This window comes from Spea bombifrons, chromosome 3 (genome assembly GCF_027358695.1).
Source record: "Spea bombifrons isolate aSpeBom1 chromosome 3, aSpeBom1.2.pri, whole genome shotgun sequence".
Classification (NCBI taxonomy): domain Eukaryota; kingdom Metazoa; phylum Chordata; class Amphibia; order Anura; family Pelobatidae; genus Spea; species Spea bombifrons.
This window is the reverse complement of record NC_071089.1, coordinates 74,571,902-74,586,886: the sequence shown is the minus strand read 5'-3', so window position 1 is coordinate 74,586,886 and position 14,985 is coordinate 74,571,902. Positions and strand designations below refer to the sequence as shown.

The following is a 14,985-nucleotide window of genomic DNA, read 5'->3' as shown; positions in this document are numbered from 1 at the left end:
AAAACATGGTACATATAGGGAGACCTTAAATATACAATGTTGTTTAAAATCCCACAAAGTACTGTGAAGTCTGAAGCTGTTGTATGTTGAATTTTGTTTAAAATCCTTCCTATTTCAGTTGATAAGGTTACTTTTTTTTACAATGTGGCTCTTGGTTGATTTGATTTGAGGAATACTGAGCGGTTTATTGTCTGTCTTATCAGAGCAGACCGATTGCTGATATGGAGTGATAGGTTTTGTGAGCTCCTTCGTAGCCCTTGTAACTCGGTCACATCTACACATAGTCATTGCAGTGATACATTTCTCGGTGACGAATGGTTAAAAGAAAAGAAATTATTTTAGTTAACAAGTAAGCTGAAATCTTCAAGTAGAATATGATATAGTGACACGAAAAGCATTAATTTTAAAGCGTTTTAACCATTTACACTTCAAAGAAGCAATTAATGTCTCTAACCCTTCTGCTAATTAAATGGTTAATGCTATGAAACACATTCATTTTGTCAAAAACAAATAGCGAGAATATTTGAGATAAATAGTAGTAATAATAACCTTCAAATGTCAGGTCCAGGAATCCTGGAAATCAGAAAACCATTGAGATTATAATTTGCATTTCAATTTAAACTACCGGTACAGTAGCTGCCAGCAGCAACTATGTCTGCCAATTCTGTTTCTTTCTTTAACTACAAACATGGCAATAAGTACAAAAGTTTATTTGAAATGTTGTCTTCTGACAAAAAGTTATATCTAGGTCTAAATGCTGTGTTAACGTTTAAATAATCCTCAATTTCATTTTAAGAAATTTTGGAACATGTGGCCCTCTTCTTCTCTCTTACTATTAGCGCACATTATAAAAAAGTCATTGTCAACTCAATGGTATGTGTTACGGTGTATTGTTGTACTGTTCTGTATATTATTTTCTACCTACATGCAGCTAAATACTTTTAACTTTAATAATAAATATTAGGTTTTATTGAAATGATTGAGCTGATTTCTCATCAGTGAAGCCCGCTATTTTGCATTGTGTTTCTGCTCTTGTCTCTTAGTTGGCAGATACAGTAGCTTCAGGGGCTCTAGCACAGTGGCTATTAGAGATAGGGGCTTAGACCTATAGGGCAGAATGATCTGTGAATGCATTGCTTTATGACATAAAGTAGCAATCACATATCCACAAACAGTGTTTTAATGTATGGAGTTGATGGAGCAGGGTTTCCTATTTTGCAATGGATTCCAGGGCATTGGCCATTTGTTCTAACAACAAATTATCCCTGATGACATGGGCATTACATAGCATCAACTTGGTCATGCGTTCCTCACTGGTTGGCAACTCCAGACTGAGTGTCTGCTGCATGGTATCCTTCTGCCCAGACACCTCAGGAACATTTTTTAAGATAAGCACAGCTGACACAACAAGGATATGCTTGATGGGTGTTGATGACCCTGATCTAAGACTGCTGTGACACTGTCACTAAATCATTTGTCAGGCTCATAGATCCCATGAGATTATTGTGGACTCATGATCCACCTCCTGAGAACGTTATGTTCCTAGGATAAATGTTTATTAGTAATCACCCATTCCTCTCTGATGCTTTGCAAATGTTTCCTCCTTTGCTGTCACTTTCCCTTGCTATCTGTGACTGTATTTCACAGTTAAATTCTGTTCTGTGAAGTTTTGTCACAGCATTGACAGTGGTGAATATGTGCCTCCAGATGGCATTCTCCTGGGTACAAAAACTACCTGTCAATGAATATGTCAAAATGAATATACACACTTTGTGTAATGCTGCATGTATCATACCCTGTGCCATTTGTGATCTTGCACAATATTGCCTCCCTTTAGTGTATCTACTCATGATATAGGAATATCTCGTAAACTGATTCTTGGGCTTTCAGGGCTTTGATGGCATTGTGCGTACATGCAGAAGGAACACAATAGATGTTTTGTATAAAGGACATTTCCAAAAATGTCAAAATGTCTTGCTTATCCAGAACCAGAATTTTTTCTAAACCTGAAATAGAATAGCTTAACTTTCCGTCAAACTACTACTGTATTAGTTCTTATATCTACTGCTCTCTGAATTGATGAGACCAACACATAGTGGGAAAGATCTGGGATCCACAGGAACCAAAGCACAAGGGCGAACCTCCTTTCAAAGGATAGTTCCAGTAGGCACATTCTAAATGCAACTTGCTGAGCAGATCCAAGAAGCTTAACCATCAGGTATCTGTACCTCATCCAAGGTTATGTAGTCATAATCCAGGTGTTAAATGTGAAACATTCAATTGATTTTTATAGTATTTTTTCAAATGTCCCACTGTTGCTACAGGTTTTTTATGACCAATTCTTCATTGTTAATGAGGGAAAGGTACTAAAGAAAGTAATTTTCTAGTTCTGTATATTATATGCAGAATGTTATTAGCACCACAAAAATAAGACAATATTAAGTTCAAATAAAAATATAAAAAGAATAATAATTCCGACAGACAGCGTAATGCTATGTTATCGCTGCTAATAGAAATTCTTGTTTAAAATTCATAGTAATTAAAAGCTCCAGAAAAGAAAATGTATTTAACATTTGTGCTGTGAACCTAAAAAATGATTTCCCGTAAACACACCAGCACTGCGGTTGGTGCTTTCTGCAGACATTCCCAGTGGCATAAAAGTCACTGCCAAAGTTCGGTTCTCTTCTGTTGGTTGAGAGTACATACGTTTTACAGATATTTATGGAAGCTAAAAATGCTAATGATATGCACATTTCAATTCAAGCAATAAAACGAACTTTTCACTGTATCAACATACAACAGGTAGGGGTCTTTACATTTGATCATCCAAGGTGAAGAAATAAACCAGGCACCGCATTGTACTCTCTCAATCGGTGAGGCTTATCAGTAATGTGCAGCTGTTTTATCAGTCAGAAAAGGAAGATGCGTCTTGGAAAACTTAATTGGGTTAGACTGACCTCGAAAAAGTTCAACTTTTCAGAACAAATTGGTTGTGCAAAAGCTTTTTATTCTTGTTTACCATCCCAATTTACTTGATTTTTACAGGGGCAGTTCGGGAGACCTGGACATCCAGGGACTGCAGGACCCAAAGGAGAAAAGGTACAAGTACTAATTGACTGTTATAAGAGGTGCAAAAGGGAGCATGAGCATAACTCCACTATGTGATGTATTTTATTCAGGTTTAGTGATTTCTATAAAAATACTTTTTTAGTTTAAGGTAGGGAAGACATATATTTATATTTGTAGCAATATTTTGAACCTTTTAACCTTGGGTCTATGTGTATATATAAAAACAGGGTTTTAACTCATCTATGTACATATATTTACTTGCCTGTGTGTGTAGGGGGTTATTTTTACAACGTTGATTGCCATTGTACCAAAAAATACAAATACAGCACAAAATAATCCCCTATATGTTGTTTTTCTGTTTCAACATTTACATCGAACATCATAGACTGTTTTAAAGACAATACATATATTTTTGTACATAGAATTTCCTGACTTTTCTGATGAGGGTATAATGTATCCTTGCCTGGCTGCTTACCTTATAGCTTTTGTAATCTTCTGTTTAACCAGTGTAGATGTGAGAAGTATGACGTGAAAAATGTTATAAATGGACAAAACACAGCATTTTGCCAAGAGATTTGTTTTTATTTTCCCTCACAAATAAGCTTTCACATAGTGTATTAAAAATGCTATCACAATTTTATTGTTAAAGATCAAATTTACTTAAGGTAGCATGTCCACTATAATATGAATACATAATATTATAACAAATGTCAGCCTGTGTCTAAATTCTAGAACTTGACAATTAAACTCCCTCTATATACTAATCAGGATTTCTTTCGAACATTGTGAGTTTCTCCTTTTAGATGACTGGAAAACACATATGGCTGGATAGTGCTCTTCCGAGAATTGTTTCTCTGGTTGATTTATATAGTAGTACATCTGGCTACAGAACACATAGAGAGACAGAGACAATGAGAATGTCTTGGTACCCCAAAGCCACTGATATCATGAACGGTATCATTAAAAGAGTTACTGTAAGCTCCAATTTCGAACGGAACAGCTGCTGGGCTATCAGCATTTTGATGAGTAAATTCACAACTAAAATCTGCATATGAAACTGATTAAATACCAGCCGTATAGCTTGAACCGCAATAATGCAGAAATAAACAAGATCTGTTTTTTAAGACATATTTTGTTTAATAACACTTTTGTTTTCCAAATAATAAGGTCATTTTTTCAAATGATTTAGCCTAATGTTTATTTTCTCTAAAATCCTAGGGTAGCGAAGGGCCCACTGGGAAACCTGGACCGCCTGGACCCCCTGTGAGTGGTTTTATGTTGCAATTATTGTTTATTATTTTTTAGATTTCACACCATAGTTTTGCCATGTCTACCGTTCATCAGTTCCATTAAATGCTTCAATTAATTTGACTCCATCCCTTAGTTGGTGGTGAAGGCATTAATAGTTTGTTGGTGCATTGTCTGGGTGACTGCAATATAATGAGTAAAGGTTGACATACATGGACACTAAAGTAGCACTGGGTGGGCCAGCGTGTGCTTAAGCCACGTTTAAGCCTCTTGCCTAGTCTGCCTTGCTTTCAAGCCAGAGCTGGAACTAGTTTAAGTGTACCCTTACCTATTACCAGCCATTACCCTTTGCCTGTATGGAGGGCACATTGACCAGTCTCTTGTGTTGGCTCCATCTGCCTAAAATGACAAGAACATTATAGTACATGGATCATATCTTCTCCAACATCTCAAGTGCATACAAGAGTTCATCCCTCGTGCCCTTCTTTAAGAAGCTTAACACAACTTTTTGATTCACCATATTAAAGTTAATCAAGTGAACCTTGATTACTAAGGTGTCCTGCTTAGTGAGTTAAGTTTTATACCATGTACCACCCTCTGAAGTGTGTTTTGTACTATTCCACCTGCATGTTGAGTAAACTTTGAACGTGGCAATCAATACCAGATTTAGAGTGTATATACACCTGTATTTAAATAGATTGATAGATGGATCAATGGAGAGGGAGATAGGGGAAGAGAGAGAGTGGGAGACCACAAACTATTTTCTGTGCTTGAAAGGTATACACAGCTTATGAAACTTCATTATTTTGTCGCTGCATGCAGCTGGTACAGCACATGAAGATCCATAAATTAGCACTCATGCAACAATCATGATGAAGATCATAAGCCAGTTTTATTAAAGCATAATTTCACTTGAAAGCTCTTAGTTTCTTAATTATAATATTGTTCTTTCACAGCTCTTGAATACGCCATGTACTTATATACAAACCGCAAAATGTTTTTGTTTTTAACATTAAAGGTGTTCTATGGTTTCTTAAAAGTACATTTACCCCTGTTGTCAAACATCCAAAATAGCTGTGTTCTTTTATTTTGACACGTTAATAAACCCTTTTCAGTGAGTAATTCATTCAACAGCGTGAAAAGCCAGCCTTCTAGTTTGTCTTAATTGCTAGCTCTTCAGTCTACCATAATAGCCAAGTCACTCTGTTTGAATTGCAGATCACACTGGGTAGTTTAATCTTAGTGTCATAGGGACCCTTATGAAACTAAACAGTAAAGGCTAGTCTTGTCATTAAATTGTTACTTTCTGATGTTCTGAAATCAAAATTTACATTCAAACCAATGGCTTGGTCATTTTATGTATTTTACTTAATAGTTTATCCCCAGGCACACTTTTCTATGACATACAGTTAACCTATAAGTACCCAGCAAATACCATTAAAAAACACATAGGGCTTTAATATTGGGGATTCCATCACACTATATGGCCATATATTGCTTAGGACACAACTACATCAAAGTATCCCAAATTTGGCAAGTCCTATCTAATTTATTATGGCTATAGTGCTTATCAAGGAGCTGAATCAGTGGGACTGCACTGCATTTTAACCCTAATGAGACCCTCAAGCAATTTAGATTTAGATTGGTGGTTTTTTTGAATGGTATTCACTAGATATGAGCTGAATTCTTGCTTATTCTTGTACTTATTGTACATTATTATTCTAGCAGCAACCCAGGAATCTGAATGTGTATGCCTTCTATGCTTTTTGGGTTATACAATTATCCTGTAAGCCAATATGAAATGTACAACACATATATATATTTATACTTACCTTTTTTATAATAGCTGGGACAATATTACCTTAGCTGCCTATTGAGAAGTATCACAGATCCATTTAAATGGAGAACAAAATTCTCCCTATGGAAAAAAACAAAACAGAAGACAGTTGCTGGAATTAAAATAAGCGCGCCAGCTGGTGTTTTATAACTTGCATATTGTTAATTCTTTGGTTAAATATGTGCTTTGTTCATGGCTAATTATTCTCCGTGCTTTGCTAAGCCCTTACACCTCCACCTTGTATTCTCCCCGCATCTCACACTGGATTTATGCTAGGCATGTAGGAAGTAGAAAAGGCAAACATCTCAGAGGATCTGAAATGCGTATGAGCTTTTATCATACTTTGTTCAAAAGAATAAAGCATACTCCAAACTTTGACATGAAGTTCAATATAGATTATCTAGTAGATTTTTGTCAGTGAGCACTGTGGGGTTTTTATCCAACAAAATAATCCTTAACACTGGGATAACTCTTCATTGTATTTATGGGTTCAAAAGAGTTTGTGTTTATTGCCTATATCCAGCTAGTGTTCAAACTTGACCACTAAAGTGTCTAGAGTTAATATTGTGTGTTTTTCATCGAGACAAATATCTAAAAGCAGTTTCAAGTAATGAAAGAAAGGAACCTAAGAGTAAATTAAACTATTGCAGTCCGATGTGATAAAAAAGAAGCAGTTTGGTTTCGATCTGTCATCTCGCAAGTATCTTAGAAGACTGCTCATGAAATCAACTTTTAACTGAGCTGTGTTATGATGCCACTGGTCCCGAGACCTGAGTTTGGCCAGAGACTCTCGAGGCATATGCCAACTTTTCCTTACTGTTTCTAAAACTTTTAAGAAACATCACAACAATTAGACTTATGTATAAAATGGGGATTTGCTATGGTGGTAAGTCAATACTGTCTCCTGACATTGTGGGAAACACCCCCATTTCAAGGGGAAATGGGTGGGGAGTGAGGCCTGTCAAGATCCCGCTACCCAGGGTATTCAAGTGTTGACCTGGAGAACCAGAGAAGCGGCGCTTCTCCTGGAATTATTCCGGTGAAACCCAGAGAGTTCCAAGATATGATTATGACAACTGACAGGTGAAGTGAACCACACTGATAATTTTGTTATTATGGTACCTGTCAGTGGGTAGGATCTATTAGGCAGCAAGTTAACATTTAGCCTTCAAAGTGTTAGAAGCAGGAAAAATGGTCAAGCGTAAGGATCTGAGGGACTTTGAAAAGGGCCAAATTGTGATGGGTAGACAACTGGGCCGCAGCATCTCCAAAACTGCAACTCTTGTGGGGTGTTCCAGGCCTGCAGTGGTCAGTACCTATCAAAAGTGATCCAAGGAAGGAAAAGCAGTGAACCGAGGACGAGGTCATCTGCGGCCAAGTTTCATTGATGCACGTGGGGGACGAAGGCTGGCCTGTGTGGTCAAATCCAGCAGACGAGCTACTGTGCTAAAATTGCTGAAAAAGTCGATGCTGTTTCAGAAAGGTGCCAGAACACACAGTGCATTGCAGTTTGTTGCGTGTGGGGCTGCGTAGCCGCATGCTGACCCCTGTCCATTGCCGACAACCGCCTACAATGAGCATGTGCGCATAAGAACTGGACCATGGAGCAATGGAAGAAGGTGGCCTGGTCTAGTGAATAACGTTTTCTTTTTCATCGTGTGGATGGCCGGGTACGTCGCTTACCTGGAGAATACATGGCACCAAGATGCGTCCATGGAGGCCCCGCCTTGCAACTGACCGGACTTAAAGGATCTGCTTCTAATGTCTTGGTGCCAGATACCGCAGCACACCTTGAAAGGGCTAGTGGAGTACATGGCTCAATAGGTCACAGCTGTTTTGCCAGCAAAAGGGGACCTGTGCAATTTTAGGCAGGTGGTCATAATGTTATGGCTGATCGATGTACATCACATATAGTAAAATAATACGTCACCTTTGCAGGCTAAGTGCAAATATGTGTTACAGCAAATAAAGCCAATGAAAGCAGTGCCCTACTCAAGATCCTAAATCTCCAAGATATTTTCTTTCGATGTGGAGACAATTCCCCTTTATCATAACAAATAATTTTAAATGTTTAATACCAAAGATGACTTCTATTGTCAGAGTTATCAAGTGACGTTTGAGGATATGTGATGCATCAACCCATAACATAATGAATTTTGTTGGTGCACGTAAAAGGGAACCTCAGAAGAGCAAGGCAAAGAAAAGAAATCGAATCATATCTACAATAAAACAACTAATTTATTTTGTTTTGTAAAGTGTAACATTTTTTGATAATATTGAATTACATTTTGCATTAAACTGCAAATGGAAGATTTAAACTGCTAAAAGTAGAACTTTTATGAAGAAAACACATTAGCAAATACAACTTAAGCAGTCTTTTGCTTTAATAATTTTTAAAATAGGTCAGCGGTTATTTTAGTAATAAATTTAACATACCTGTCATAGAACTCATTACAGTGTGATCATTTGGAGAGCTCATCAAAACCTCCTCCACACACCTATTATAAAAAAGATAGAACCAAACTCTGGTCTGGTGAGATAGTCAAAATATAAAGTTTTACCTTGAAATTCAATATTGTGATTCTCTTTTCTACATAAATTACTATGTAAAAAAAAACCCAAAATAAGTTTAGGATTTATTTTTGTTTTACTCTTATGACTAATGTATTTTTAGGTAGCACATGTGCAATGTAATGTAACAGCGCTACCGATTCTGCCGGTGCTCCAATCTACTTTACAAATACCCTGACTCCTTATAATACTGAATTGAATAAAATGGCTAGGTCTTAATCACCTAGTGGACACTTTAATGAATGAAAGTCTATGGATCAAAACAGACTTCCTTAGCAATGCAATAAAGAATCAGTTGATTTTGATAATTCTGCAAATAAAAAGGGGTTTTTTTTTGGAACAAAATGATTCTCCATTATTAAAACTGTGGCTGCTGTGTATTCACAAAATCAGCTTTTTGCAGAAGTTTGCAGTAGCATTGAACATGTATGAAGGCTCAACCTGAGAAGGGCTAAGGTGGTCCTGTATAATGCATAGGTAATATGGGAAGAGATATTACTACACATTATGCAGGGCCATCTCATCTAATTTTGCAGTAGAAACTCCTGGTGTTGGTTATACACCTTGTGTAATTACAAAATGTAAAAACGCATTATATGCCAAAAATATATCGAGACAGTAAAACTAATAAAATGTCTAAGAATCTTTGAACATTAAAGGGGATGTTCATTTCCATTCTATATATATTTTTTTTATTGTTGTAATTTAATGCATCGTAGATAAGGTGTTGTCTTCATAGTTCGTTGGGGTTTTTTTACCACCATAGCTGTGCTTAATGTGCTGTCTCACCTACCTATCAGGAGCTAAGAGATACAATAACATTGAAAAATATTCCTCTATCAAACGGACTCTATTCTGTTTATCTACATTTCTCTTCTTCTATGAAAACTGTTTTAGGAAGACTAGAGGCAGAAGACTAATAACTTACAGTTGCTTGGTTGACTTTAGATAAAAGCAAGAAAAATGGCTTGGATCTGCAAAACGTGCCAGATAGTCTTAACCATATAATCTGTTGCGCAGTATCCTGACATATTCTTACAAACAATTCCATTCTCTTGGACGTAAGAAATTCATCTTTGAAGTTTGGGGTGTATAATATTCATACTTACATTTTTAAAGTACCAAACAGTTGGGTGCATCTTTTTTACCCAAAGCCAATTTGTTCATGTATCAATAACAGAAAGAATCAAAGTTGTGCTGCATGTTCTAGATTGGCGGTGGCAGGTTGCCAGCACCTGAAAGAGAAAGGAGCCATCCAGAGGCTTACGTGACGTGCATAACAGAGGCACATCAAGAGATTAAAAAAAACCAAGACCTGCACAAATGTCTGCAAGTCAAGTAATCAATCAAACCCATTGTGTAGTGAAGAAATAAAATAATGCATTTTAGGCATGTATTATGCCTTATGAATGTAAATGTCTTTTTGTAATGTATTGCTTACAATATCATATGTTAAAGGAGCAACTCCATCCAAAATTTATATAATGATTTGCTAGCAGCATGTACAATGGTAAGAAAAGGTGAAGTCTTTGAAATTACCAGAATTTTTGTATAAATCTTAAAATATGATATTCATCATTATTGTATTGTTCTTATTGTCCATATGGAATACATCATTCAAACATTTACAGTGTGGGTTGGTAAAAGTATGTGGACCCCTAGGCTAATCACTTCAACAAAAGCTAATTGGAGTCAGAATTTAACATCACTGTTCATCTGAAGTTTGTCAAAGAGCACGTTTACACTCTACAATGCTAGTGGGGAAATGTTTTGTGGACTGATGCAACTAAGGTTGAATTGTTTGAGTAAAAAATGCAGCACTATGTATGGCATAAAAAGGACACTGCGTCATGATTTTGGGCTGTTTTGCTGCCTTAGTGCCTGGACAGTTTGCCATCATCAAGGGGACAATGAATTCCAAGTTTATCAAGGTATCATAAAGCATAATGTCAGGGTGGCTGTCCACCAGCTGAAGCTCAGTAGAAGTTGTATAATGCAGAAAGATACTGACCCTAAACATCAAAGTAAATCTACTACAGCAGACCCCAGACCTTAACCCATAAAGGAGATGTGGAATGACCTCAAGAGAGCCGTTCACACCAGACATCCTAGGAAGATGGCTGAGCTTTAGCAGTTATTTAAAGAAGAAAGGCCAAAAATTCCTCCTGAGCATTGTGCAGGTCTGCGCTACAACTATCGGAAGCGTTTGTTTAAGGTTATTGCTGCCAAAGGAAGTTTGACCAGTTATTAAATCCAAGAGTTCACTTACTTTTTCCAGCAACACTATGAATGTGTAATGGATGTGTTTAATATGACATGAAAGATTATTATTGTTTGTGTGTTATGTGCTTAAGCACATTGTGTTTGTCTATACTTGTAACTTAGATGTAGATGACACCACATTTAATGAATTAATGCAAAAAACACAGGTATTCCAAAGGGTTCATTTACTTTTTCTTGCCTCTGTATATAACACTCATATTTTCAACAAATTTCACAGGAGTCATGTAAAACAGATAGAAAGCACTAAAATGTTTAGATACCTTTTGTCACAGCAGCAGAAAATCTGTTGGCGCTTTGTCATTGCATTAATTAAGGCAATTATAACTGTTCTGCCTACATTTATGTTAGAACATTCAGTTACTGTTAAAATGAAAGTATATTTTTATAAAAAGCCATGGTTCCACTTTATGTGCACGGTACTCAATCTACAGTATTTTGTGATTCAAGAACTGCTCTTTTGTAAACAGCAATGGGGCGCTTGGTTTCCAGACTAAACTTTTATTCTTATATTGAATGTGAAACCACTTCTACTTAACACCATTTTTGACACTAACATAGAAAAATTAGCTCTGTAAGGAACAATAGGCATATAAACCCAGTCGTGCGGTTTTGTACACTTGAGCTTTAATGTTTAAAAATTCTGTGCTTTATTACATTAAGGCTACATGTTTATAAGTGTTCTGCCATCAGCTATGCCAAAGCATATATCGAAAAAGCTATCCTTAAAATATCTGCCTTTTTTTAAATTTTGTCACAGATGACCACATGGCAGTTTGTGGGAATCCAACATAGCCTTTCAACATTTTGATATTTTTATTTATTTTCTCAGAACTTTAGTTCAAAGAACACATTTTCAGTTTCTTAATATGTGTGTCTCCGTATGTATAAAAACTTACAGCTACTGAACAAATATTAAAATTGATTCGGTTAGAACAAACATACCAGAGAGGTTTGCACACACACACACATAAATAATGAGAAAAAAGCCCTATAGATGTACATTTCATCATAGATGCCAACATTTGGTTAAAAAAAAGAAATTCCAGCTCAACTTCAATTACATACTTTTACATAAATTCACCATGCTTACTTTTTCAAAGCCCCACCTGCTCTACCCAACCTGCATAATTTAGCTCCACCTACTTCCATCACCATTATTTGTATTTTGTTGCTTTTACACTCTTACTTACTTTTACTCACTCTCACTCACTCTCTCATGCTCTCTCAAGCTCTAACTCTCTCGATCTAATCCATGCTCTCTGACACGCTCACTCACTTGTTCACTTTCTCTCACGCTTTCTCACTTGCACTCTCTCACTCTCATTCCTGCTCTCTTACATTCCCACACATTCCCACACTAACAGACTCTCTCACTTTCTCTTCTATTCATACTCTCATACTCACTCTAACTCTTATTTCTCTCACTTAGTCCTATTCAGGCTCTCTCACACTCTGTCACACTCTCAATCATGATCTCACACTCTCACTCATGCACTTTAACACTCTCACACTCTTTCAATCATGCTCTCACTAACGCACTCACACTCACAATCACATACTCATTCTCTAACACTCAATCTTACTCAATTTCTCTCACACTGTCACTCATGCTGTCTCGCTGTCTTGACTTTTTCATCTCCAACATCGCTTTCACTTAAGCCAATGAGTGCCTGTTCAATTTCTTCCATGAGATCAATGTTTGCGTACGTGAACAGCCACAACATTTAGGGCTAGTATCTTACATTCCAATTAGAGAATGTATTCAAACATCTGATGTGACCACAGTGAATGTTAATATAAGAAGACATATTTATGACATACAGGCTTCAAGCACACCAGCCTACTAGACACACCTAGTTGAAAACTACATAAAAATTCTACCTTTATGGTCTGCATCGAGGATTTTATATACTCCTTTCTTTCATCGACTGAGTTCACAACCAATTTTATTTGTAAATGCCATTTGTTCCCACGGTCATGTACATTTCTATGAGGTCAAAAAAGGGTAAACAAATCCCTTCTAAATGTGACCAATGCTTTTTTTCTGGGAATATATCAACAATAGCAAGTAACAGTATATAACATGTAACAATTTATATTTTCTTCCAAAGGGTATGCCACTTACAGAAAGAAATGGAATGGGGAGTCTTTATAAGTTACAGGTGTGTTGCTTTATCTGCATGCCTAAATCAATAAATTAACTTTTTGTTTATGATATAAATAACATATTTATGTATTCTGTAGGGAGCTGCTTCTGCTAATTACCCTGGTCCACCTGGTCCTCCTGTAAGTATGTCCCTTCTGTAATTGACACTGATTTAAGGTTATCCAAAATGTTCTTACTAGACCTTCCTTTGGGCCAATTTAGCTCAATTTAAAATGAATATATTATATAGGGCATTAATACACTGTGCAACATTACTGCTCCCCACAAGTAACTGGCTTGAAGCAAACCGGAGGAGTTAATCTCCTGATTCATGCACCCATAATTTACGGGATTGGGACAACTTTAAGTAATTAATGAATATGGAGAACTTTAAGAGGGACAGATACATCATATTTTAATCAGTTCATGTTTTACATATTTTTATGCCTTGCATTTTAACGTTCATTTTACCTATTCTGTCATTCATCCTATCTCAGTACCTACCTACTTTGTTTACCTTGTCGTACCTACTTTCCATGAATGTCTTACTATTCTTTATTACTTTTTTCATCTTTTAATTTCCCCATTTTCCCCAATCTTTCTCCAACTTTCCTAAATCTTGAACTTTCTTTGTGCTTTTCTTACTCCTGTTCACAACCATTTCTACTTTGGTTTGACCCAAAAGATTGCTCTTGTTCTAATATTGTAAGAATATTCATGTTACTGATATACTATATAAAATACAAAATTAAGATGGACATTTTGCAACCTTTTGAAATAATGAAGTTTTTTTTTCTAAAAATAGCCATGTGCTTATCTCTTAATAATTTTGATGTTTGCATGTAGGGTCCAAAAGGCGACCAAGGTCCTGTGGTAAGTAATGAACAATAAAATCCCCTTAACCTCAAGAAACACAGTCCTAACATGATTGCTCCTTCTTGTCTGAGACAAATTCTAAAAAACCCTCCCCCATAGGGGAAATTTTAAAGTTTGAGCTCATTTCTCCCCACTAACACGTTTGTCAATTACATACTATTTGAATGATATAATCACACATTACAAATGCACTGCAAGAAGATACATCCTAAAATATGCTTATGAATTAGCAATGAATGAACGCTACCATTTATAAGGAAGGCAATATAAATAGTAATCAAAAAGAGTAAGCAGAATGATATTCCTGTATCCAAAAAGGTCCCTTATACCCCTTATAGGATTTAATGTTTTTGAAATATATGAATAAAATAATAATAGTATCTCCAATATTTTTTAAATACTATTCCCAATGCAATATGTACTGTTGAGGCTAATAGCTGTTCAAGTCACAACATTAAGAATATGAATGTGCTGTATTTTAATTACAATGAAGCAACGCATATTTGTCTACTTTAAACAGGCAATTTTTTTCCGCAAACCATAAGTTTACTATGATAAAAGCCGATAGGCTGGCGTAAATGAAAAACTGTACCATTTTTAACAATGGAATTGCTTCTAGCACACATAAGTTGCATGCTAACCATCTGATCAGCAAGTGCGCATCTCTAACTCATTTAAAAATGGCAACTCAGAGGCGCACGGTGCTCTGGCATATTAAAATGAAAAATCTGTGCAATTGAACACACAGGCAAGCAAAGCATAAAAATAATTAAAAGAACACTTACAGTTTGACGATCTGTTATTCTAGTCTCACTGCTACTGATAGGTTTATTTTAGTACCACAGTCTCTGTCTCCAGCAAACTCAGAGCTTCACACGCACCTTTTATATATAACATAAAAATGATACATTAAGTTTTTGCACAGAACCGTTAAGGGTGAGACATAACACACAGT

General features: G+C 36.2%; 1 protein-coding gene across 1 annotated transcript in view; it reads left to right on the top strand.

The window, feature by feature from the left end:
* The window catches only part of COL19A1 (collagen type XIX alpha 1 chain), a 193,480-nt gene that overhangs the window by 133,214 nt on the left and 45,281 nt on the right, over positions 1 to 14,985 (top strand). Inside the window, exons 26-30 of the mRNA XM_053460355.1 lie at positions 3,046 to 3,099; positions 4,288 to 4,332; positions 13,120 to 13,170; positions 13,253 to 13,294; positions 14,001 to 14,027. Of these exons, the coding sequence (XP_053316330.1) occupies positions 3,046 to 3,099; positions 4,288 to 4,332; positions 13,120 to 13,170; positions 13,253 to 13,294; positions 14,001 to 14,027 (219 nt within the window). The remainder of the gene's footprint in view (positions 1 to 3,045; positions 3,100 to 4,287; positions 4,333 to 13,119; positions 13,171 to 13,252; positions 13,295 to 14,000; positions 14,028 to 14,985) is intronic.